This window comes from Solea senegalensis, linkage group LG21, assembly GCF_019176455.1.
Source record: "Solea senegalensis isolate Sse05_10M linkage group LG21, IFAPA_SoseM_1, whole genome shotgun sequence".
NCBI lineage: Eukaryota > Metazoa > Chordata > Actinopteri > Pleuronectiformes > Soleidae > Solea > Solea senegalensis.
The window spans coordinates 16,174,387-16,201,562 of NC_058040.1; the positions used below are offsets into that span (position 1 = coordinate 16,174,387).

At 41.9% G+C, this 27,176-nt stretch overlaps 1 protein-coding gene across 1 annotated transcript; it reads left to right on the forward strand.

The window, feature by feature from the left end:
* The first annotated feature begins 1,290 nt into the window (after window positions 1–1,290).
* atp8b1 (ATPase phospholipid transporting 8B1) lies at window positions 1,291–26,605 on the forward strand. Its single transcript, XM_044011852.1, has 30 exons — window positions 1,291–1,643; window positions 10,920–11,113; window positions 11,610–11,707; window positions 14,077–14,190; window positions 14,593–14,691; window positions 14,791–14,852; window positions 14,964–15,036; window positions 15,182–15,252; window positions 16,112–16,194; window positions 17,064–17,222; window positions 17,544–17,632; window positions 18,201–18,391; window positions 18,499–18,583; window positions 19,377–19,500; window positions 19,611–19,654; window positions 19,746–19,902; window positions 20,026–20,214; window positions 20,534–20,646; window positions 20,736–20,900; window positions 21,067–21,178; window positions 21,276–21,351; window positions 22,058–22,190; window positions 22,291–22,419; window positions 22,497–22,653; window positions 22,745–22,968; window positions 23,473–23,556; window positions 23,652–23,897; window positions 23,990–24,128; window positions 24,871–25,001; window positions 25,096–26,605. Exons 2-30 carry the CDS (start codon window positions 10,939–10,941, stop codon window positions 25,324–25,326), a joined length of 3,753 nt encoding a protein of 1,250 aa, XP_043867787.1. The 5' UTR covers window positions 1,291–1,643; window positions 10,920–10,938; the 3' UTR covers window positions 25,327–26,605.
* The last annotated feature ends 571 nt before the right edge of the window (window positions 26,606–27,176 follow it).

Below are 27,176 nucleotides of genomic sequence, written 5' to 3' on the forward strand. Positions count from 1 at the left end.
ACACAGTTTATAAGTAAAAGTAACAGGGTGATTGTACCAAGACACGATTCTAACAGACTGTATCAAGACATGATCCTAACGGATTGTACAACACACTCTTCTAACGTATTGTACCAAGACACGATTCTAATGGAATGTACCAACACGCTAATGGAATGTACCAAGACACGATTCTCTCAAGACATGATTCTATTGTACCGATTCTAAACTGACACGATTCTAACAGATACCAAGGAAATGTACCAAGACACGATTCTAACCAAGACACGATTGTTTGTACCAAGACACGATTCTGTACCAAGACACGATTCACGAGACATGATTCTAACGTGATTGTACCAAGAACGATTCTAATGGAATGTACGATTCTAACAGACTGTATCAAGACATGATTCTAATGATGTATCAATACGCGGACTGGACACGACGGATGATTCTAACGGGTTGTATCAAGACACATTCTAACGACTGTATCATTCTGATTCTAACGTATTGTACCAAGACACGATTCTAATGGAATGTACCAAGACACGATTCTAACAGATTGTATCGAGACATGATTCTAGCGTGTACCAAGACACGATTCTAATGGAATGTACCAAGACACATTCCTAACAGATTGTACCGCCCATTCTAATAACAAGACGCCGATTCTAACGGACTGTACCAATACCGACTGTACCAATACACAATTCTAACGGACTGTACCAATACACGATTCTAACGGGTTGTATCAAGACACGATTCTAACGGATGCAAGACACGATTCTAACAGATTGTACCAAGACACAGTTCTAACGGATTCTACCGAGACATGATCCTAACGGATTGTACCAAGTCACGACTCTAATGGATTGTACCAAGACACGATTCTAACGGAAAGTACCAAGAGAATTCTAAGGGATTGTACCAAAACATGATTCTAACGGAAAGTACCAAGACACAATTTTACCAAGACACGATTCTAACGGATTGTACCAAGACATGCTGTTTTGCTCATGTGTTCTCAAAAATGTAGATTTGTCTCAAGACTTTGTAAAATTGTCTCACGTTTTGTAAAATAATAATCCACCATAATAAAGAGCCCCAAAATCTAATTTTGCTTTGGTCTGGCTCTGGCCAAACTGGACTTGAAAATCCTACCCCCTGCAGTACCACAAATGCCCAGAAGTAGGCCCCGGACCACAGGTTTTTTTTTTTTATTTAAAGCAGCGTCAAAAAAGAAACCAATTACCATCACACCTTTACCTGTCCATCACGTGACCAGCTCACTTCCGCGCGCGCGCCCACACTTCCGCAGCTGCTCTGGTTGCCACGCGTTTTTCGTTTTTTTTCCTTTCAAAAAAAACAGAAACAGGCCCGTCATTGTGGCCTCAGCAGCAGCGCCGGGGATGTCGGACCGGTCCGGCAGGTTTTTAGCGGGGCAGGCCAAGTGAGGCAGCCGGGGGGAAGGAGGGCGGGGAGCCGCAGCCGCCCCCGCCGCCGCAGCAGCAGCAGGAGGAGAAGCCGTCATCTGTCTTCACAAGCAGGAAGAAGGGACAAACATGGTGAGGTGATTAAAAACTCCCGCACGAGTTTGAAGGAGAAGGAGAAGAAGGAGACCGTTTTTCTTTTACTACACCAGGACACTTGAAGCAGCGCAGGTAAGTTCGTTACACACCTGTTTCTCTGTGACTTCCCATGCTGGTGTTTTTTTTTGTTGTTGTTGTGTGATTTTAAAAAGTATCTGGCGCAGGATCCGTGTCTCACCTGGGCGGTTCACCTTTCCTCCTCCCCAGCAAAAGGAGACTTGTTGTGTTCTAACTTGGAGATTAACTTACACTCTCTAAACGTTTTTTGTTTTTTTTGTTTAAATGTTTTATTTTACCGCATCACATGTTTAGTTTTGTAGGTTATGTTTACTCTGTTTCCTTGTCAGTAAATCCCATTAGAGTTTCAGGTGTGACTGTACAGGTGTGTTTCCATCAGCCTGAATGGAAACGCATCTTTAGTTTTTACACTTTTTTTTTACAATTTGTTGCACTTGTGCGAGGTGGAAAATTCTGCATTTGTTAAAAAAGTAAATATTGAAATTGGACTGGTAGTTGTATGAGATACTGGCACATACTGAGTGTATTCTCTCCCACAATAAACTCCATAGAGAAAATCATTGATTTTGCATTTGTTGATCCACTGCTGCCTCTTATCAGTACGTCCAAATGTGTTATTTTGTGATTTTGAGTGTTTGAATTACTTCCTTCACGTTTCCCTTAAATGACACAAACTCGGCAAATGAGGCAACACTTGACCAGCATCTCATGTGTACCCTCAAGCTAAAAATTCTGATTTCCTCTATGGACTTTGGTGTGGGAGCGATTAACAAGCATTGAGTTTTCATTTGCTAAAGGCTGAAATAAATGGCACAATAAACCAGTTTTGTAGTAGCCACACATGGCACTGTTCGTGCTGCCTACATGTCTGTACCTCGTATAACCACACTCCCAAAACCCTGAACTATCCATTTAAGTGCATTCTAGTTTAGAAAATAATTCATAGCTATGTTTGCTCCATATTAAGCTAGTCTTGTACATTTCATATGCACACATTCACATTTTGAGGAATTGCATTGTGGTTAATGTTAGCATTTTAGCTGTATTTGCTAACTATCAAGTTAATCTAGTTAACTTAATATCCACATTTATATTTTGAGGAATTTTAGTGGTGGTTATTGTCAACGCTATAGCTTGGTTTGCTAACTAGCAAGCTAATCTAGTCCATTAGGTGGATGCATTCCATGGTATTTCATACAAAACATGGTCACAGTAATTGTATTGAGTTAATTGTTGGGAACTGCAACTTCATAACTGTGAAATTACAGCCTCTGAGTGCACGACACATTCCAGTTGTACGGGGGAGGTCGTAGTTTCCCAGTTTCACCATTTTCTAGAGCGATAACTAATAGATGAACTGAGAAAAATGACTAGCTGATCAGGTGATAATGAGAATAATTGTTAGCTGCAACCCTACTGAACACAGTTTTTCCCCATAAATGACCTCTAAATCTCTTCCTCTGTAGCCAAAACAAGTCAGAGTTGTTCGGTTAGTGAAATGTCCGCCTCCTTATGGAAATGGTGACCCTTTAAGGCTCCCTCCAGGAATTTGAATCATGACGTGAGAGGCAAATGGAGCGAAGGTTTAGCTGAGGTGAAGGCGTCTCGTCAGCTGCTTTTTGCCTGAGTATTTTCCATACTTATTTACCTGTTTGTAGCACTGGTGATTTCTGCCGCTGTGTGTTTGCATTGTTTTACACACATTTCCTTATTCGGTACCATAGTTTCTTAACTTTTGTTCCAAGAGTCAACTAATAATGCTCAAAATATTAACATATTAACGTTGAAACATTTGGCACATGTATTAGCGTGCTAGCATTTATTAAATTTGTAAATTATCTGATTCAAGAAGATTATAATCCCAAATTGATGATGCTGTCATACATTGATGACGGTCTTGTAATATGTTGATTATGGCAGTGTCATGGTATTCTTAACATGGGGCATTTTTGTGTAGTTGGAATTTTGAATTTACGATTGTGACGACTTAATAACTTTATAACTTTGAAACATAATTTTCATTTTTTTTCTTTTTTGAGTGCCTTGCTTTGTGCAAAACTCAAAAATTCTTTACATCAAATGCACTAAGTTAACTTGCGTGTTGTACTGATAAGGTTTACTACCAAATATCGTGATTGTTTAAGTAAGTGCTCTTATGGTCTCTTCCAGTTGAAGTTGGGTTTAGAAAAGTCGGAGAAACGTCCCTGACCACGTGCGCAAACACGGCTTTGTTTCCTCTTACTTGCACGTCTTTCATATTTTTTTATTCACTGTAAATCAGTCGAACACAGAACTGTTTTACTTGTTTTAATCGGAGACATGTTGCTATGCTGTTTGTGTTAGCAAAACACCAGTGTTGTTATCAACTGGACTTGCTAACATTGGCTAACAGCTGTAGATATGTTTGCATCCATTATTTTTGACTTTTTGACGTGGGAGTGAGGTATTTCCCACTTTCAAACTCCGATGTAAATGGAACGCAGCAATGACAAATGACAATGTCGCTAGTTTAGCTACCAGGTTTAGCTAGCACGTGATCATGTTTTTGTTACCGGTGAAATAAGAAGTGCAATATATCTTAAATTATTGCTGTAGTGTCACTTAACATCGTTGTTGTCCATGAACCTGGTGGTGCCGGTGCCTTGCCCGGAGGCTGTGGCAGCGTGGGCTTGTGTATCACGGGTGCAGCTGGCGTCTCTGTGGACTGTTTGTCAGTTAGCGGGGTCATTGACTGAGCTCCAGCTGTGAAGACTCATCAAAGCTTCATTAAGACTCGTACACAAACGTCTAATATTTGCCATTCCTGGAAACCATTAGTCAATTGATTGCTTTGTCTATATGTGTTTCAAGACACAGTCGATGTGTTTCCAAGACGCATAATCAGCGCTAGAACCCAAATAAAACTGTCAGGTCGTGACACCAAAGCCCATAGAGAAAATGAGCCATTTTACCTCACGGGGACATGGCAGCTTCTGGTCTGCTGTGGTCTCGTTTGGTAAATTTGTGCCACTTGTGTAAATCTGAGCGACAGATTTCAAACATTAGCGTTTGAACTGAACTAATGGAGGCAGTAGTGGATCATTAACTCCCGTGTGCTGTGATGTAAATTTGCCGATTTTTCTCTGTGGGCTTTGATGTGAGGAAAGTGAGTGTGTTTACAAAGCGACACCAGCTTCAGTTTCCAGTCAAAAAAGCCATGGTTCTCAAGCTGTGGTGCCAGTGGTATGCACGCTTCCTCTGGTGGTACAAATCAGAAATACTGTTCTACTGTATACCGGGGTATGTGATCTGAGTAGAACTGACAGAATCTTGACCAAAGTGTGTGGTAATGTTAAGTAAATCGTATTTATATAGCACCTTTCACAGGTATGGACTCTCAAAGTGCTTCACAGGGTTATACAAGTAAAATATAATAAATACTGACCGGGTAGTAACACAGGTTTGTTTAAACGGGAAAAAACAAAAGAATAAAACGACTCTTTTGTTAAGTGGCTGGAATCAGTTTTTACTGATTTTTATTACAGCCTTGTTTTAGCCAAGTATGTGAATGCTGGTGCTTACGTACAGCACATTCAGTGCTGACTACGTGTCGGTGTCAAATACATACAAACTTCTATCCCTTTAAAAGCTTGTCAATCAAACGCATATTTGTGGCTATCGACGCCTCTCAAGCTCAGTGCTGTCAGTGGTTGAGGTGTGATGTCACGCTACCAATGTTCCAGTGGATAACAATAATAATAGTAGTAGTATTACATTATTATAGAGAACTTTAAAGGTCCACACACAGTTTCCAGTCTGTTGGTGCTGAAGTGGGAGAAACTAAAGTCACCCTGTCCCCCCGTCTGACTGCGAGCTGGTCCCACTCTCAGGTTTCACTGTTGTCACTCAGGTATGTTCTCCTCTGTCCCACTGTGTGAATCTCTCCCCCCTCCTCCTCCCTGCTCTGCTCTTTGTTGCTGCCACAGCGACGCCCTGGCCCAGACACCAGAACCTGTTCTTCAAGATGGTGATCCTCACAGGCCTGCTGCTGCTGCTGCTCAAACTAAAGCTAAACTCCTGATTGGTTGCTGCAGAGCAGCAAGCTTTCTCAGGGGGAAACTGTTGAATTTATTCTCATTAACGAGGCTGTTTGCAGACTGTATACGTCACCGGGGCAGTGTTGCACAAGTTTGGTCTCCAATTACATAATTTACATCAATAACATCATTTTTTACACTGTTTCCCCCCACATTTCAGCTGGTCGGATTACATTTTTCAATTATGACTTTGTACATCGTAAGGCAGAAACCATTACAACATTATAGAGCAGAGAAACCCAACAGTTCACACAATGAGCAAACCCTAGGCATCAGTGGAGAGGAAAGGAAGAACATCTCTGACAGAACCAGACCCAAAGATGTGTGGCCATCTGCCTCGACAGGTTGGGGTGAAAGGAAAAATGGGGGGGAAAGGAGGAGAGGTGTGGGGGAGAGACCAGGAGCACAAATACAACAATTATATCAAGTTATACATTTAGACAAGACAGATCTAGGGTACCTGTTTCCCCACTCACCAGTCACCAGTCATTACTATGTTAAAACATATGTGCCATATAGTGTCTTATATACTTTTCTTTCCCCCAGTAACCTGAATATATGACCTGTAAACACATGAGCGCTAAAGGTTAAACTGGGTCCCAGAATTCAAAAATACTCAAATGCCAACCTTTTGCGTGTAACCCTGTGTGGACAACAAAAACGCTAGTATAGGAAAACGATGATGTCATAATCCCACCCTCTCTCCGCCGCTTCCATTCACTGTCGATAATCTTTGTCGTCGTCTTCTTGTGTTGTGGAGTTCATTTTGGTGTCGTCGGCCTGGCTCTCTTTATTTTCTCTCTGTGTTTCTGTGTTTCTGTGATTGTATACTTTTGATGCTTTTAATGCTTTATTTAAACAACATTTTGCACACATGCCGTATTTGCATGCTTGGTGGAGCAGCTACACACGTGGGCTACTGTAAATACATGGTGGATTCAAATGCCCGCATTTCAATCGTTGGCAACTCTATTTTCATAATTAAAACGATCTCTAAACAAACTTTTTAGCTTAGAATCAAAAAACCATGAGAAGCGTATACTGTATATAACACATGACCGTCGTCGTACATGCCGGTGCAAATCGGAAGCATATTTTCTACTTTGTCAACAACTTTTTGTTTACAGTTGATTGTAGAGATGCTAAGTAGCAGCAGTTTCAAACTTCTCAGTTTTCTATACTTTAGTAGCATGTAGGCAGGGGACAATACCACTTTTGTTTTTGTGATTCTGATTGTTACAGATTACCGTCCCTAGTAGCGTGAACTGATGGCGTAAAAATGAGCTGATGGGATTAGCTGTTATACTAAAATGCATCGGTGTGGATGTTCCTACATCTCTCGTCTTCTCGACATCAGCGGTGGCCGAGGTTTCAGGTGTTGCTGAAATCAGACTGGCTCGAAGCAACAAAGACCTTTAGGGCCAGGACTGTCTGTGTTTGGATGTTGTTTTGTTAGATACAGGAACACAGACGCCTGGGTTCAATTATTTTTCAGTTGGTCCAGATGCCTACAGCGAACTCCTGAAGATGACTATGACCTGGATAACTGAGAACCTTCACAGACTTGATAAAAGCAGACGTTTGCCTCTCGTGTTTGTGGCTTTTTGACTGGAAATTCAGCTTGATAACATCTTCAATGTCTGTTTGTCTTGCTGTGGATTTGCTGCCTTCAGTCTTGACTGGCTGCCAGCATCAGAGCTCCCTTGTTTTGCCGTCTGTTCTCACATGAATTGGGTTTCACACTGTAGCCCCTGGTTGTTTTCACCCCCCCGACACACACCACCACCACCACCACATACCACCATCTCCGCCCGCACCACCTCTACCCCCCGAGGTGGGAGTCTCTTAACATGAAGCAACAAAGGGAACAACAAACACCACCGTGTCATTTGTGTACGTCTGTTGGTTTGTCAGCAGGATTAAGTACAGACTTTCTCAAACCGTTGTGGAAACACAGGGTTTCATGGGGAGTTAGGGCTGCAGCCAACAATTATTTCTTGAGGAGGGTTATACTGTAGGGTTAGGGTTAATTTTGGGGCGACTCTTGGGACTTTGTTTAATTCTAAGTCTCAATTTATGTGGTAACTGTTGTGCCTCAGTTTGGACTCCTGAACTTCAAAAAACTATGAAATGTCAATCAGTCATTGAATGCCTCGTTTTATTTATTATTTTATCTTTTATGTTTTTGTCATTTAAATGGAGCGACTGCCCTGCGCGCACCTGCAGCGATGGCGAGTTAGTGCGAGTGTGCAGTGGAATCAGGCATGACCGGGCTTCAGTTGAGGTTGTATGCTCTTGTAGGTGTGGCACGTTTTCTTGACTGTACGATGACGACAGCAGAGCTAAAAAAAAACACCTGAACATTAATCTCAGATTACGAAGGGTGATATTTGTGTTTCCTTAATTCCATTTAAGACTTAAAAACGTATATATTGTGTCTTGTCCGTCCAGTAAAGACCACGTCTATCGGCATCAAGACCATTATCAATGGGCCAAGTCAAGAATTTGTACTTTGTATTGAAAATACTGACTTCTACTTGAATATTGATTGTTCACTCTCCCCTTCTTGTTTTTTCCCTCTCCCTCATTCTTTCCCTCCCCCGCCTAATTAGGTGTTCATGTGCAGACTTGTGCTCATTCAGTTAAACCAGTGTTGAATGAGGTGTTTGGTTCTATTTTGGAGGACAAGTAAGGCTACATTCATAGGGTGAGGCAATCATTGAAATAAAAATACACTTTGGGATATAATTATCTTTAGGATCAATAAAGCAACATTTCAAAATCCATTTTTTGCAATTGCTATAAAATGTAAGAGAACTTTTATAATTCATTTTTTTAAAAAACCGAGTGATTTAAAACTTTTTTATGATGTCATTATAATGTATTTGTCCATAGTGCACAGCCTTAACCACGCTACTTTGCATACATTCAGCTCTTACTGTATCTGGCTTTATTCAAGTTCTACTTGTACGTATCATGTTTCTATCCAAAACATTTACAGTAGCCTGTTAGTAATAGATCTAAAGTGCTTTTAATTTAATATATTACTTATTTATAAGTGTAGGCATACACTCATGGGTCACTTCTTGTGAACAGTGTGTGTTCCAGTCTGCTATAGTCCGTCTGTTTCAAAGGTTTAATGTGCCATTGCATCACTGATGTTCTTCTTCATACCTTGGTGTAGTGTTAATTTGAGTTACTTTTTATCAAACCAGTCTGGCCGTTCTCCTCTAACCTCTGGCATCAATTAGGCATTTTCTCCTGGAGAACTGCTCCCCTCTGGATATTTTCTCCATTTTTTTGTAAACATCAGGCATAGCTGTTCAACAAACTCCCAGTAGATAAGCGGGTTGTGAAATACTCCAACAGACCAACAGTCATGTTCAGAATCACCTAAATCACCTTTATGCTTGGTTTGAACTCCATCAGGTCGTTATGAACACATCTATGTATCTAAATGAGTTTGTCTGGTTAGATATTTACATGAACTAATATCTAAACACACATTTGTCCAAAATGCAAACACTGTAGTCTGAAATAATCGGTAGTAATCACCGAGATTGCATTCAGGTGGACACCTCTTTTTTTGTATTTTGTGTTTTTTTTTACAGGGTCGTAATGTTTTCTGTTTGGTTTTAATGATGTAGTTTTCCTACCTTTACATATGTACTGTGTATGTCGGGTGTCATAGAGCCTTGTTGAGTCCAGAACTAATCTCCCAATGAGGAGAATAAAGTGTTTAGCTATCCGTCTATCATTAAGCTTTCTTTTTTATCTCGCAAGTTAGCAACTGTATCTATCTATCCATCCACCCACTTTAGCTTGTTAGCTTTCTCTCTATCTATATAGCTTTCTATCCACTTTAGCTAGTTAGCTTTCCATCTATCGATTTTTCTATCTGCTGTATTTAGCTAGTTAGCATTCTAAATGTCTAGCTTTCTATTTGTCTATCGACTTAAGTTAGCTTTCTGTGTCTTTTTACTGTATTTAGATTGCTAGTTGGCTTTATCTCTATCTAGCATTATTTTTGTCCATCTACAGTATTTAGCTGGTTAGTGAGCTTTCTATCTACCATTTTTTAAATCTGCTGTATTTAGCTAATTAATTAGCTTTCTAGCTATCATTTTTTTTATCTGCTGTATTTAGCTTTCTCTTTATCTGGCTCTCTATCTGTCTAGTTATTGCATTAGCGTTCTATGTGTCTATCTGCTGTATCTAGCAGGCAGTTAAATAGGTGTACCTAATAAAGTGACTGGTTAAGTGTACATGTGTGGAAGTTGCATTCTTGGACCTGTTTCAATGCATCATAAATGTGTGTGAATGTGGCTGAAACCATCTTGCAACTCTGAAGTTGTGAAACTCTGAAGAGGCAAAACACGCTCAACAAACAAGGCCGTCGTGTCATTTATAAGACACATGGGTGTGTCGTGACACGTGAACACAGACATGCAAACAAATGGAGGTGTGTGTTTACCATTAAAGCCTGTCAGGCAGAGGCAGAGGCTCAGACCAGCCCGAGCTCTGTGTGAAAACAATGCAGACGCACTGTGTGTTTAGCTTAACTGGATCTATTCACTGTGTTTGTTCTTGGACTCGGGACTAAAGGACTTTATCTGATGTGTTAACGGACTCCACCGCATTAAACATTTAGTTGGTTGGGAGGTAAAACTCGACACCTGCTAACCAGGAGCAGTAAAGGCGGATGTCGAGGGGGTTTTCCCATGAGAGAGAGGGGTGATAGAAAAACATCACCATCCAATGAACTGTAAGCCTTGCTTTGACTGTGTTTTTCTTATCAGCAAGGATGACTCAATTCATGGAATACGAAAACTGTGTTTTTCCATATCCAAAACACTGCATAGTTTAAGCACATAGAAAACCTATTTAGATATTATGTACCTGGAATGTCCCTCCTGCGTTTTTGCGTTCTTTATTTACATTATCAAGTTATAAAGTTATTCTTTGTTTTTCTTTTTGTGGGCCACCTACTACTTATCTGACACCCAGTATTCGCCTACGAGTGGTTGACGGAAACGCACAAATGCACATTTTCTCTAATGGAATCTTGATGCTATGCAACACCTCAGGTCAAAGTCACTACATTAGAAAAAAGAAATGTATTGAACCTGAAACGATGGTAAAATCCCTAAATGTTACAGATACTAAGCACAGCCTGTAAAATATTCGACAATGACAATCCCATAATCTTTTAAATTCATTTATTGATCAACTGAAACTCCTTTGTCTTTCCCAGAAATCTCAGTGGTGTTAAGATGAGTATGCGGCGCTCGGACCCCCAGGGGTCCATGAGGCCTGACGATGAGGTCATGCCCTACAGTGACGACGAGACGGATGACGAACTGGACGACGACATAGAAGAGAGTTCTGAGGAGGAAGCAGAGGAAGTGCCAGGTGCCCCGCATCTGCCGGTCGAAGCTCGAGTCAGTGGTGAGTCAGTGATAACTGCTTTTTAAAAGTTTCATTGTAATCCAGGTTCCTGCGGATCCTTGCATTCATTATTCCAAAAAAAGAAGACCATGGTATTAAAATATCTTAAGACCTTAAGTTAATCTTTCAAATGTCTTAAAAGGGTAAACACATTTCAAGTAGAACTTTTGTTTATTAATGTAATTGCTAAATTGGTCTTACTTTGACATTGAAAAGGTCTTAATCTCGTCTTAAGCTACTTTCCTGTGTGTCGTTAAATCCTTTTGTTAGTCATCTTACCTACTAACGATTACTACTATATACTATATAATACTATTAAATAGAATTATAGTTCAAGGATATGTTTAGCCTAGCTTAACACAAAGACTGGAAGCTTGTACTAGCATCTCCAGAAATGATCTGTGTCACAACATGGATTTATATCTGATTCTGAACTACACTAGAAATATGTCGATGAAGCAATTGAGAATTAAGAATGACGACTTCTCTTCTTCAGAAATGGGCTGGAAGGTGAAAGCCAACGATCGGCCGTATCACCAACTGCCAGAGTTTCAGAAAAAAGTCTTCCTGTGCATCAAGAAAAGCAGATACTCCGTGAGTACCAGCTGTTTTCCATAAAATCAAGACTCAAAGACAGAATTTGTGTTGTTTATTTTCCAGCCTGTTAATGTATAGTTGCCTTATAAATCAGAACTGGGTCACTTTGAACAGAACTTCATGGTGTTTGGTGGTTAATGTTAGTGTGCGGTGGAGCTAGGTTAGCTAACTATTAAGGTAAACCCTGCTAGTTTGTTTGATAAACACTTTATTATGCAGTATTTCATACGTAAAAAAGATTGTAGTAAGACATCCACAGACAACAGTAGGGTAGGACGGCACACTGTGGTTAGATATAACAAAGAAAGTACTAAAAAAAAGAAGTAGAAACTGCAGAGTTTCACAGAGTTGATGCAAATAGCAGCAGCCATTTTGAATTGTGAAGCATGAGCTCAAATCAATGTTAAAATAGTTTTGGATTTTTCATTAGTTTTAGTTTTTATTTAGTTATGACTTTTTGTTTTTAAAATTAGTTAGTTTTAATTAGTTTTTAGAGTGGGCTTGCTAGTTTTTATTAGTTTGTGTGTTATTTTTCTGTGATAAGGAGTATTTGCCAGGTGCAAGATTCAAAAAGGTCAAGTACTGTGTCATAAAAACACAACAAAAGATGCCACTTTAACCCTTAGTGGTCACACGGCACAGATCTGTGACGCAGATGCACCCTTAGTAAACAATACACAACTAAATACACTTCATACAACCCAAAAAACATTATGTATGAAATCAATTTGACACTTCCTTTTTGTGTTTGGGTAAAATACAACCTCCAACCTCCTCTTTTGTCGGCTAAAAAAACACAAGTACATGTAAAACAAGGGGGTCAAAGTTAAAAAAAACACTCAAACACATTAATCCATTACCAAAATGGTTAACGATTGATTTAGCAATCTGTTAATTGTAAGCCAAATCAAAGAGCAATATTTATTGTGCTGTCTCACCACGGAAATATGCTGTGTTTTTTTTTTTCTTTTGTTTCTGCTGAGTCACTTCTGTCTCCATCAGGGACCCAGCGCTGTTGAAAGGTCATGTTTTAATAAGCCATGAGCTATTTATACTTTTTTAAAAGCCTTTTGTTATGTTAAATGCTGCTTAATTGTGAGTGTATTTAGAGACTCAGTCACTGGATGTCACTGCAGTGACTGCCCTTGAAAAGAGGAGTGTTTTTTTTTGTTTCGTCTCTGGAGCATTAGTGGAGGCTGAAAACCTGATCATCCAGCTCAGCTGACCTTTATCTCTCTAATTACATACAGTAAGAGGAAGTGGGGCTGAAAGTGTAACCTGTTTCAACTTGAGGATTAACCTTTGATACGTCGTGGTAAAATTACCGTATGTACCGTCTTTATTCATCTTTTGCTGAGGATAAAACCAGGTCATTGCTGAAGTACAGATGGTTATCGGCACTGAAACAAAGCACTGGACCAGTGTTTGTGTACAGTCATCCAGGACTCAGGTTTAATGTCACTTAAGCGGTTTTCAGACGTGAAGTGCGATAAATGTCCAGGGTGTTGGGTAAAGATTTTTAAATCAAATGGCGATTTATTTTTTTCCACTATACCCAGTTCCAGCATGGCTCGACTCGACTTTGCTTTTTCATCAGCTGAGCCGGTACTTAAATGTGACGTCAACAGTCTGCCGGCCACTGATTTATCAGAGAGCGTCGTCACTGGAAGTGTCATGAGCGCGACGTCCAATTCAAGAATGAAAGCGATCAATTCCAAACTGTAGATCAGTTAAAAAGACTTTAAAACATCCCTGAAAATATGTTAATCTCCAATATATTGGCAAAGGAAAAGTCACTAGTTTGTTGTTGTTTGTGTCGTGTGTCATTCAGCTGTTTCTATGATGACTCCGCCCACGTTGAGGAGGAGCTATAGGCAATGGCAAACGAACCAAATCATCTAGCGTTGAGTCGAGCTGTCCATGCCAAATTGTTTCCTCCTTAAACTGATGTTATAAGTCAAGTTGAGAGTGCGGCTAATTTAATGATGTATATGTTAGACTTCCTTACAAACCAGTGGAGTTCGCCCCCTAGTGGACATTCAAGACACTTCAGAATTGGCATCAACATCCAGACCTGAAGACAACACGTCCATTTTTCTACCCTTTTTTAAATCAAATTTGCATCGTGTGTGTGTGTGTGTGTGTGTGTGTGTGTGTGTGTGTGTGTGTGTGTGTGTGTGTGTGTGTGTGTGTGTGTGTGTGTGTGTGTGTGTGTGTGTGTGTGTGTGTGTGTGTGTGTGTGTGTGTGTGTGTGTGTGTGTGTGTGTGTGACTTGCCGGCGCTGTACTTTGCATTAACTTTGTATAGAACCTCACACATCAGTGCACGGTAAAGACAACACGCTTGTTTTTTTGTCTCCTGTGCAGGGAAACGCCATCAAGACGTACAAGTACAACGTCCTCACCTTCATTCCCCTCAACCTGTACGAGCAGTTCAAGAGAGTGGCCAACCTCTACTTTGTGGCTCTGCTCATCTTACAGGTACGCGGTGGGTCAGTGGTAGGGCGAGTTGTCTTTCAACTGGAAGGTTTTGGGTTCAGTTCCTTTCATCTATATGTGTGTCCTTGAGCAAAGACACTTAAGCCCATGTTGCAGCGTGTGAATGGGTGAAAACTGTAGTGTGAAGCAGCTCATCAAGACTAGAAAGACTCTACATACAGACCATAATACCAACTCTTCTTCTTCTTCTGATTTTATTTGGTAGTAACGAGTAACAAAGATAGTTAGAGGAACTGTAGTGGAGTAAAAAGTAAAAGGTGCTCGAAATATCAATAACAAAGTAAAGTACAGATATGTGAAGTACAGTAACAAAGAATGTGTAATATATACTGTATATATACAGAAAAACTGTCTGTTTAAGACGACGGTGTGTTGTTGTTCCAGATCATTCCAGATATTACCACTTTGCCCTGGTACACCACACTCATCCCCCTGGTGGTGGTGCTGGGAATCACTGCCATTAAAGACCTGGTTGACGATCTGGTAAGATTCAAAAATCCTGATTTATCACTTTAATTGTTGGATTTGACGTGACTGGTCCCGCTTTAAAAATAAAAAAAAAATAAAAAATCTTTCTTCCAGGCGCGACACCGAATGGACAAGGAGATCAACAACAGGAAGTGTGAGGTGCTGCTGGAGGGCAGGTCAGAGCGACGCTAATCTTCTTTTATCGTCGAGACAAATCCGTGAACACTTACAGTTTTTGTTTGCTCTGGTGTGACGTCGTCAAAACTGATCAAATGTCTCCACGTCAGGTTCCAAGAGTCAAAGTGGATGGACATGCAGGTCGGAGATGTGGTTCGAATGAAGAAAAACGACTTTATTCCAGTACGAACGTTAACCTTTTATAAGTTTCCTTGGATGCTTTCACTTGTCTGATATCTGTGCCACACGTGTTACCGTATTTGAGTCAAACACGACAGAATTAATGGATAAATTGACTGTATTTAAGTGTTTTTTGAATGTTCTGCAGGCCGACATCCTGTTGTTGTCCAGCTCCAACCCAAACAGCCTGTGTTATGTAGAAACCGCTGAACTCGACGGGTAAGAGTCTTTTATCTGTTTTTAAAACTCGTTTTTACTCCTTGTAGTTCATTTCTGGGCGTGATTGTACTTCACTGTGTTTATTATCTGTTGTTTTACCACTTTTGAATCTCTTTTTTTCAACTTTTCTATGACTGTTTTTTTTAAATTATTATTGGATTGTGTTCAGCACTGAGCCTAAACCCTGTGCTGTTTTGAACTGTTGTGTTAATAAAGCTGAATTTGATGGCAGTGGAAAACAAAATCTGCACATTAAAGGGATAGTCGAGTTTTTTTAAAGTGCGGTGGGATTAGGGTGACGCGTTTTTGCAATATTTGCTTCATAGAATGACAGGAAAACCAATCAGACTTTAGATTCCCCGATTTATGTCGGGCAGTTCACGATCGCCACTCTTTTGATAGACGCACAAAAAATAGCACAAAATTTATCTTGAATGACACAAATGATGCAACGCAAAAATTCTCAGTGAAAACATGGCTAGCCTCTTAAAATCTACACTAACTTAAGTCTATGCTGGCTACTTTATATTCCTGTGAGATGTCCATTTCCAGCAGGAGAATGAAGTTTCTGACGTTCTCACTCTCCCCGTAGAGAGAGATTTTACACCACGGCTCACAGGAGCTGTCGACCTACTGCCGCCTCCATCACCAAGTTCAAATGTGTTCTTTGAAATCCTTTTGTTTAGATTTACCACAGTGACACAAACTTACTCAAGTTTGTCTGAGTGGCAAAAACATCTGTTTTAGCAGCCATGTGTTCATTGAAAGCGAGCCTCCGTGTCTCTTGCTGGCTCTCAGGGCCCATCAGGGGGCGCTCATCGTCTCTTTCAATATCAAAGTGTGAATTTCCTGTTCACAGTGAGACCAACCTGAAGTTTAAGATGGGCCTCAGAGTGACTGACGAGAGGCTGCAGGAGGAACGACAGCTCGCTCAGTTCGACGGTAAACACCCTTCAGTCATTTTTAAATAGTCCTAATGAAATGACAACGTTCAGTTTCTCCACCAGTGAATAAAATACTAATCTTGGGCTCATTTTGATAAGAGGACAGAAGGAGCGGATAAGATTTGAGATAAAGTGTGTTTGTATTTAAATTACGTAATATGTGTTTTACCCCGAGTTTCTAAGGGATACTTTAGGTGTTTGTTTTTGTCTTAAGTACATAAAAAGGACTTATTCTAAAGATGTGAAAACCAGACTTTACTTATTTTAAAACGATCATATGTTGACACAGAAAGACGTGTGTGTAGTATATTCAATTTCACATGTGACTTTTTTAAACAAACTAATATGATCACTTGATACTAATATGATCTGAATGTTAAATTACTTTGAAATTGAATATTCCAATCGTGAATTACTTTGTTCAAATGCTTATTTATCAGCTTTTTATGACTTTAAATTACTGCAGTCACACATTTGCAGCAGTTAAGTCCAAGACAAATTCTAAAACTCTGCTTTTTCCCTCATGGGCAGGGCCGGCCCAAGGATCTAAGGGGCTCTAAGGTGAATTTATTTTAGGGCCCCGCCTCCTAAAACGTGGTGCTTGACTATTATTGCTTGACTATTATTGATACAAATGGAATATTATAAATTGCATTAATTAAAAAAAAAATCACCAGGGGGCCCCAAGCAGCCACTTGGTTCACTTATGCCTAGGACCGGCTCTGCTCTTGAGTACCACATGGTATCTGGTTGGGATTCTTGATTCCCCACTCTCTGTTAACAGTAATTTATGTTTTTACAGAGGATTTTGAGGGTTAACTGTGGAGGTTTTTAATTAAACCTCTCTAAACCGCCTCCCACTCGCAGGTTTCATCGAGTGCGAGGAGCCGAACAACCGTCTGGACAAGTTTGTGGGGACGATGCAGTGGCAGCAGGAGCGTTACCCGCTGGACCTGGACAACATGCTGCTCCGCGGCTGCAAGATCAGAAACACAGAGATCTGTCACGGTCTCGTCATATTCGCGGGTACGAGCGACAAGGATCGTAACTTAGCGTAACTCTTAGACCATTAGTGATATCTAGAAAATTTAAGTCCAAAAGCCAAGTCCGTCTCCTGTCTGACTAAGCATAAACATTCAGGAGTAATCGGACTATGAATCACATTATCCAGGTACATTAGTCCGACTAAGACTAGCTCGACTTTAGACGTATTTACATGATGTTAGTTAAGAAAACCGAATTATTGTCTTAGTGCCACTAAAATGAATGACATTAATATTAAAACCGCGTGAACATTAACTGTATTATTGTTGAATGGAAATGATTTGTGTTTTATTTGTGCTGTAGGTGCCGACACTAAAATCATGAGGAACGGCGGGAAGACGCGGTTTAAGCGCACGAAGATCGACGAGCTGATGAACTACATGGTTTACACGGTGAGTTAAAGTCATGTTAATTAAAGGGATGAGTTAAGGTTTATTGATTTGCAGTTGTATTAGAAATAAGGCAGGCGGACAATAAAAAATCCTCCGCCGACTCTCCCACACCAAAGTCCACAGAGAAAATCAGCGATTTTAACATCCCAGCACACAGGAGTTTTTGATCCACTTTTGCCCTCTTCACTAAGTTCAAATGTGTTGTTGTGTGACTTCTGCGTTTGAAACCTTCATTCAGATTTACCTCAATGACACAAAGTTACCACACGGGGCGGCAGTGGATCAAAAACTCCAATGTCCCAGTGAGCTAAAAACGCTGATTTTCTCAATGGACTTTGGTACAGGAAAAATGGTACTTTAAAAAGGTCAAAAACTTTAGTTTAGTTTAAGGAAAAGGTTCTTTACCAGTGAAATCAGTGACAAACATTGCAATTTATTATTATTATAAGGTGCTTTTTTTGTCTATAAACAGGATAATTTGAAACCAAGGCGACATACTTTTATTTATGTTTATCAATTTAAAGAATATCCTCAGTGTTGTGTGGTTAAATCCCCTCTCTCCTTGCAGATCTTCGTGCTGTTGATCCTGGTGTCGGCAGGTCTGGCCATCGGTCACACCTTCTGGTACGAGGAGATCGGATCCAAGGCTTGGTATTTGAACGATGGCAAAGACCAGGACGCCTCCTACAGAGGCTTCCTCAGTTTCTGGGGTTACATCATCGTCCTCAACACCATGGTGCCCATTTCACTCTACGTCAGGTCAGTGAAGACAAGACAGACATTTTCAGTTCACAGAGAAATGAGTTTAGCGGCAGAGAGTTTGTTGTTGTTGGTCTCTGAGTCATTTTGTCTCCTCGTGTTCTCAGTGTGGAGGTGATCCGTCTGGGCCAGAGTAAGTTCATCAACTGGGACCTGCAGATGTATTTCCCAGAGAAGGACACGGCTGCTAAGGTACATTCTTGTTTTTTTCATATATATATATATACTCTATTTTTTTTATTTTAACCCTTTAAAGGCCATTATATTTCCACATTTCCACAGTTTTTATCTAACCCCCCAAAAAACTACAATCATTTCCATAAAATACATTTTAAGGAGAATTTGATAATAATTATTATTAGGCCCTGGGATGAGTCAATGATTGACAGAAACGTTGATTTTGATGCATTGTTATTTCTTTGCAGTGTCAGAACCTTAATTTCAGAAACTTACTAATTTGTTCCTAGCAGCAGAAAATGTCACCTTCCCAAAAACTGCTGTAAAAGCATCATGTATTAATATTTTTTCCCACTTTAAATGAGTCAATATATTAAAGCTACTCCACCCTGAAATATACATATCAAATATTAACAATATTCTTCCACATTTTAATACTTTTAATATTTTTACAGCTGTTTTTGGGAAGATGCCGTTTTCTGCCTCTAGGAACAAATTAGTAAGTTCTTGCGTAGCTTAAGCTTAGATGACAGTTTACCAAAAATATATATCCTCTGGACAATTTGATCTCTATCCATTCAACACAACCAAAATGGCTTAACAATAAAAAACGTAATATGATATTTTTATGAAAAACTGCAGTGGAAACACAACTAATGTTCAAAGCAGAAACATCTTTCCTGACTGTATAAATGAAGCTGGAGTCGTTGCCAAGATCGAGAGACTTCATTCTAGTATTTACTGTATATACAAGGAGAGAGAGAGGACCCACTGCACCTTGTTGTAATGGACTCTCCACCCTTTTCAGGCTCGAACCACCACCCTGAACGAGCAGCTCGGCCAGATCGAGTACATCTTCTCCGACAAGACGGGAACTTTGACACAGAACGTCATGCAGTTCAAGAAGTGCACCATCGCCGGACGCAACTACGGTAACACCCGATTCCTTTGGACGCACTCTTCGTACTTGTTTCTTTTTCAGCAGAGATGAATTTATTTGTGTCTCTGCTTCTGTTAAACGTGCAGTTTCCTCTCTCCGCAGGCTCACCGACCACCGCTGAAGGAGTGACGCTGGACCGAGGACGGGTAAAATATCACTCACATGTGACATAGGCTTCATTTTCTGTCTTTTCAAATGGACAAAATATAGTTATTGTCCGTCTTTGTTTCTCGGCAGCCGGTGGACTGGAGCTGGAACCGCCACGCCGACAAAAAGTTCCAGTTCATGGATCATTCCCTGGTTTCTGTCGTCCGATCCAGGAAGGACAAAGACGCCTCTGAGTTCTTCAAACTTCTCTCGCTCTGCCACACCGTCATGGTGGAGCAGAAAGACGGTAATCCCACGTCACCCGAGCTGTCATTTAATCTCATGATCACGTGGAAAAAGTCCAGTCCAGTGCAGGGATCTTTTCTTCATGATGAAAGTGTAATTGATGTGGGACGTGGTGTCCTCTCAGGTGAGCTGATTTACCAGGCGGCGTCTCCTGACGAGGGCGCTCTGGTGACGGCTGCCAGGAACTTTGGCTACGTGTTTCTGTCTCGCACCCAGGACACGATCACCATCAGGGAGATGGAACAGGAGTCAACGTACCAAATGTTGGCGCTGCTCGACTTCAACTCTGACCGCAAACGCATGTCCATCATCTGTACGTACACACACACACACACACACACAATCTAACATTCACTGAAATCAATCCACCGCAATCAATCCAGGGTGTCGCCCTGGAGCTTCAATAGCCGATTTTCTCTATGGACTTTGGTGTGGGAGAACGAGCGCTTTACAAACTTACAGTTTCTACCTTCAGAAAAAGGCAGTCAAACGGCACCATGAAGGAAAAAAAAAGAGATAAACCTATTCTTCACCTGTTCGGGAGTTACCTGAAGTGTGGCAGGGCGTCTGTGGACATGGCGTCTGTGGCGTTTGTCCTCTGACGCTCTCCGTTTGTTCTCTCTGACCCGCAGTGAAGTTTCCTGACGGCCGCATTCGTCTCTACTGTAAAGGAGCAGACACCGTCATCTACGAGCGACTGTCCCCCAACTCCAAATACAAGGACATCACACAGACCGCTCTGGATGTGAGTTCACAGGGTTTTTTTCTCTGTCGGGAGACGCTACGTGAGTTCATTCCTGTGGAAGTCGAACCTTTTTTTTGTTGTTGTTGCAGGAATTCGCCAACGAGACCTTGCGCACGCTGTGCTTGTGTTACAAAGACATCAGCGCGGCCGAGTACGAAGCCTGGTCCAGGAAACACAAAGAAGCCCAGGTGACCATGGTCAACCGGGATGCTGCCCTCGATAGCGTGTATGAGGATATTGAGAAGAACCTCATGGTGAGTGGCTACTCATTTAGAGCGCCCCTTCAGTTTTAAATCCAAGTTGTCACCTTGTTCAAATGGACTGTTGAGATCTGTACGAGAAGATCCACCTGGAGAAACTTCTGAACGCATTTAATCCTCACTAAATGTCTGAACTCCACTCGTGTCTCACTCTGTTCAGTTGATCGGGGCGACGGCCATCGAGGACAAACTGCAGGACGGCGTGCCAGAGACCATCGCAAAGCTGGCCAAGGCCGGCATCAAGATCTGGGTCCTGACTGGAGATAAGAAAGGTACCATCAGAGCCGACGCCAGAGAAGCAGCTGCGTCTGGAAGGCACATCAGAAATACCTTTCGCTCATACTCGCGTTTGTCATGTTTTTTCCTCAGAAACGGCAGAAAACATTGGATATTCTTGTTCACTTTTGACGGACGACATGCAGATTCACTACGGAGAAGATGTCAAGTGAGTTGATCCAGTTGTTTGTTCCTTCATTACCTGCTCTGTAGGCATCAGTAGGTTCCTGTGACTTTGTTTTAAGCTGATGTGACCAGTTTTCAACATACGGTCGACCTCAAACCATTTCAGTCGCCTAACTGTCTAATATGCAACATTTTTGCATCCAGTCAGTGAAAATCTACCTTGGTTGTGGCGCCACCACCAGGCAAGTGGGTCTGTGTACGAGTCCATGGAAGTTTACTCAATGTTCCAGTTAAACTCGAGCTTTCTTACAAAAGCTTGCTGCGGTGGTTTCACCTGATGTCCCTGGTTCTTGTTTTTGTTGCTGGTGGCATCACTGCTTCTCCCAACAGGTGGCGCCACTCCCTCCGTCCTCCATTGTGAATAGCTCCTTGGTCAGTGTAATATTCCGTAAAGGTATATGTAAGATGTTTGGAATTTTACCATGATGGCTTGCTTGGGTAAGCAAGCCATCATGGTATTCCCTAATTGACCATGTGACCAGTCCATTTAGCCACCAGTGCAGATGCTATTGTTCTGTCGGGACCAGTCTGAACACAAGGAGAGGTCACTTCCTGTCACGTGTAGTTGTGAGGGTTACTATCCTCCCCTGTTAGCTGTGATATTTGATTTTTGCACCCGTTGCACCGTGAGCGCTGGAGAAGATGAGGAGAAACCTGAGCGACGTCCTCTCTGTTTTCTTTGTCTGCAGTGAAAAGCTGATCGCTCGTCAGGCCAACAGGAGATACGAACCCACAAGTTATCGCCCCGGCAAAAAGAAACCTTCGGAGCCTTTCTTCACTGAACCAGGCAAAAACGCTCTCATCATCACTGGAGGATGGCTGGTGAGTTCCATTCAAGACCAACATTGTTCCAAACCTAGAAGTTTCTAGGTTTCCTGTCTCCTGGCGGGTTTTGCTGATCTGTCGTCTTTGACTTCCTTAGAATGAGATTCTGTACGAAAAGAAGAAGAAGCGTCGCCGCCTGCGTCTCCGTCGTCTCGGGAGGCGCCCGCCGATCAGCAACCCTCAGGACCCACAGCCGGCCAACGACTGGGAGAAAGAGATGAGACAGGTACGTGGACGTGGCTCGTCAGCACTTCAGCGTTTCTCGCGAACGAGTGCGCGCGTTAACAAATGTGTCGTGTGCAGATCGACTTTGTGGACATGGCGTGCGAGTGCGAAGCCGTCATCTGCTGTCGCGTCACGCCGAAGCAGAAGGCCAACGTGGTCAGCCTGGTGAAGAAGACGAAGAAGGCGGTGACCTTGTCCATCGGAGACGGAGCCAACGACGTGAACATGATCAAAAGTAAGAACATGGATGTTGTTGGATGTTTTTTTCTGTCCTGATCAGAAAATGTTCACGCTCTCATTTCTCCTCGCGTCCTCTGTCCTTCCAGCGGCGGACATCGGTGTTGGTATCAGCGGTCAGGAGGGGATGCAGGCCGTCATGTCCAGCGACTACGCCTTCGCTCAGTTCCGTTACCTGGAGCGCCTCCTGCTGGTGCACGGACGCTGGTCCTACATACGAATGTGCAAGTTCCTGCGTTTCTTCTTCTTCAAGAACTTTTCCTTCACTCTGGTTCACTTCTGGTACTCCTTCTTCAGCGGATACTCGTCACAGGTGAGCAGCAGAAGGTCAAAGGTGCAAAGAGTAGAGTCTCTTGAGTGGAACGGTTCAGTTTGGTACAGTGCGGAACACATAGTTTGTGATCCTATGGTGTGTGATGCCAAAGCAGTTTTTTTGAGTTCCTGTTACCCTCTCCAATTTCTTCTGTACCCAACCCTGATTACATCACTTGACAAAAACCTTGTTGGAACACGAAGGAAAACAATGCTTTCCTTGTTTTCTAAGAAGAAGTTGTTCTGGGAAAGTTTATCCGGTGAAATCAAATGAAGAGACTGAAAACATCAACATCCTGAAAGTGATCTTTACTCAAGAACCACTTGCCTCCATTTTTCAGGGTAGAGAGGTTGATGGTAGATAATCTCTAGTTGGTGAAGTGGTTGAAAGCTTAGAAAGTTAGATGAAGGAGTTCTGGCCTCCTACTGGTGGGTTTAGTTTCAGCGTGTATCACATTTCAACTTGCCACCACAGACTCTAGAGTATCTGTTCTTCTGTCCGCAGGTCGCCTATGAAGACTGGTTCATCACCCTCTACAATCTGTGTTACAGCAGTTTACCTGTTCTGCTGGTTGGACTTCTTGATCAGGTACCAAAAAAACCCCAAAACCCTAACAAAACCTGCTCCACATGGCTGGAAAACACAAAACAGCATCAGTAACTGATCCGTTTCTCCCTCTGCAGGATGTAAACGACAAACTCAGCCTCAAATTCCCAAAGCTCTACTTGCCCGGTCAGCAGAGGAAGATGTTTAACTACCAGAACTTCTTCATCAGCTTGTTCCACGGCATCTTCGTCTCGCTCATCATCTTCTTCATCCCGTACGGGGCCTTCCTGCAGACCATGGGCCAGGACGGAGAAGCTCCCTCAGACTACCAGTCCTTGGCCGTCGTCACGTCCACGTCGCTGATCTTCTCCGTCAACCTGCAGGTGAGTCTGAACACGTTGGTGTGTCTGAAGGTGAAGGTGTGGACGTCATGGGTTTAGATTTCTGTAGCTGACCTTCACCTCTCACCCGTCAGATCTCTCTGGACACCTCCTACTGGACCTTTGTCAACTGCTTTGCGGTTTTGGGCAGCATCGCCATTTACTTTGGCATCATGTTTGACATCCACAGCGCTGGGATCCACGTCCTCTTCCCGTCACCGTTCACCTTCACTGGTCAGTCAAAGCAGAAAAAAAAATCAGTCCAGCCAAATCTTTGAGAGTTTTGCAAGTTTCACAAATGTTGTTCGTCTTTTTCCAGGTGTAAACCAGTGTGTGTGTGTGGATCTAGTTAGTGTTATTTGTTGATCCAAATATTGAAATTATACAATTGTTGTGATACAAATCTAAAAATACTGCCCTCTCTGGTCAAACACCAGCTACTACATCAAACATTTGCCATTGGCTTTCTTAGTCGTCCACTCTTTCGTCACTTTTTTTGTTTTTTCAAAACACCAAAGTTTTTACTCGGTCTCCTTTTCGCGTAATTTTTTCAAAATCAGGCATTGGGCGGGGATAATTACAGTTCTTTTGTTTTACTACGTACACACTTGCATTGTCAAATTGCCAAACATTTTGCTTATATGACAGTACGTGAGCGTTGTTTCGCCTCTTAAGTACGAGATGTCGCAAAAGTTTTGTATCTTATGGACTTTTCGCGTTTTTGTTTATACAACCAGCATGCAACTTTCAGGAAAGGATGATGTCGTAGCCCGTCGTCGTCGTTTGTTGTTGTCGTCTTATTCTTGCGTTTGGTGTATTTTTGGCAGCGCTACAGCGCCACATACAGGCGTGGCGTACATACTACGGCGTTTAGAGTCGTCTTCAATAACATTGGTTTTCTTACTGTATGCTTTTTAAATTTGGTTAGTTTTTACATGTTTTAACTGTTCAAATGCGTGTTTTCTTCTGTTCATAGGCGTGGCATCAAACGCTCTGCGTCAGCCGTACCTGTGGTTGACCATCATCCTGACCGTGGGCATCAGTCTGCTGCCCGTCATCTGCATCCAGTTCCTCTCTAAAACCATCTGGCCCTCAGACGGAGACAAGGTCAGACCAGCGCGGCGTCTCCTCGTGACAACACAACAGTGCTTTTATGATCGTTTTATTTAAACGTGTGGTTCTTCTCCTCATCGTCCACCAGGTCCAGAGGAACAGGAAGAAGTACGAGAAGGAGTTGGAGGAGGAGGAGAGGAAAAAGCCGTCCGCCTTCCAGCGCGGTCGACGTTCCCGCCGCTCCGCCTACGCCTTCTCTCACTCGCGCGGCTACGCCGACCTCATCGCCTCTGGGCGGAGCATCCGTCGCCGTGCGACGCGAGGCGGACCCCAGGACAGCATCAGGGAGGTGACTCACAGAGAGGCGGAGAACATCTGAGGGGCAGGAGAGACGCGGAGTGACACGGAAGCAAGAAGGGCTTTTAATCTGAGGAGTTGAGCCCTAATTTCGGAGACACTAGAACTTCCGAGGTGATGAAACCAAAGTTGCTCGACCCTTTTTCCTCAAAATAAAAGGGAGGAGCTTATTTACCACCAAAGTTAAACGAAGCACCTGCTGTAACTGTGTTTCCGCTCCGGTCTGTGACCCTTGACGCCACGTTCACCTCCACTTCCCTCCATCTATGCACAGACACTCTGTTAAAACAGAAGCTCACCGAAGAGACGACCGCCGTTAACGGGGTTTGAAGCCGCGCAGTCGACTGTGCGGCCGACAATGTTGTTTAACTCAGGATTTTTTTTTTAAATCAAAGCCTTATATTTTTTTTTTAGCAGAAATGCAGATGACGTTCGTTGTTTTAGCCCAAAAGCACTTGATATGATGGTGTTTCCCTAAAAATCATCAGTTCAGTTAAGTTTTATTTTCCATCCGTTTCCTTAAACCTTTAAAAAAAGAGAAAGACGAGGGCTAAAGCTAAACATGTCCATTTTTTAACGTTTTATTCTACATGACGGCGGGATGTTTTTGTGCCAGGCTATGCAAATGTTATCACGTACATGTGTCTTAATTTAAAAATAAATTGTGAATAGTTCTCTTTTTTTTTCCTTTGCCTTTTCTCTCAAGTGTCCTTAAAGTCATGACGTTTGAACCTTTTAAATCTCTTAAAGTCATGCGTGTTCTTCCAATGATGGATCTCAACACAATATAATATAATAATAATTTTCCTCTTTCTCAGGGTGCAGTAAAATGAACATTAGCTGTATTTTCTGTCATCCTTTCCCCACATCAGTGTCTTTTTGTTTGTTTTTAAACGTTCTTCCGTCTAAAGGGCAAAGAAATCGTGGTTCGTTAATCGGATTGTGTTTATTTTCTCTGGTTTCGATGATCTGCTGATACTTGGATGTATTTCCTGTTCTTCTGTTCTCGCGCTAGTGTTACTGTATGCAGACGATGTTTTATTGTTACTGAATGAATGAATGGATGAGTGAATGAATGGAGGCAGTAGGTCATGACGGCTGCTGAGTGTAACGCAGCAGTTTTCACTTCATACGGTATTTTAAAAATGTGGTTGTTAATAAAAGCCGAGGGCACATTTAGCAATCTGAAGCGAGTGTTTTTAGTTGTGTTTTTTTTAACTACGGTAATGACTGCCGGGATTGTAAATTGGTTTTGCTGTGATTTAAGGTCTCTTTTTCTGAAAATAAATGTTGAACGTAAATATATTGGTCCATAATTGATTTAAAAAAAAAAAAGCCTTGAAAACTGAAGCTTTCTGGTAAGTGAAGGCCACCGTAGTTCCCCAGTTCACTTGGGTATGAGCGGGGAGTGCAAGTGTGTGGAGCTTTAAGTTTGTCCAAAAAGCAGAGCGACCCCCAGGCGCTGGCAAAAATAAAATAAAGGAAAACCAAAAAAGTATCACTGGGAAAAGGGTTACGAGCGCTACATCACGGCTACACAACATGCAATAAAGGGGGTGGGACTATATGTGGGCGGGGCTTTAATCCGTCCAATTAAAAACAAAAATGACCCGAGAACTCTGGCAAAATAAAATAATTAAAAATTAGCATCACATCAGACATGGTGGAAAGAAAGGGGGCGGAACTATAAAATTTTCCCTGTGACATTTTAAACAGTAAAATCTGATTTCAGACTACCTGTTGCACAGGGATGCTTTTCTGTCTTCTGAACACTAGGGGGCAGAGGTTATAAATAGGGTACGTGAAACTAATCTGTAAAAAAAAAACAACAACAGAAAAGTGACATTAAGGCACTTTTCTGTTTAGGCACTA

Coding starts and splice junctions, on each gene's coding strand:
- atp8b1 (XM_044011852.1), top strand. CDS start 10,939: ATGAGTATGCGGCGCTCGGACCCCCAGGGGTCCATGAGGCCTGACGAT. Junction 22,191..22,290: donor TCATCACTGGAGGATGGCTG/GTGAGTTCCATT, acceptor TGACTTCCTTAG/AATGAGATTCTGTACGAAAA. Junction 22,420..22,496: donor GGGAGAAAGAGATGAGACAG/GTACGTGGACGT, acceptor TGTCGTGTGCAG/ATCGACTTTGTGGACATGGC.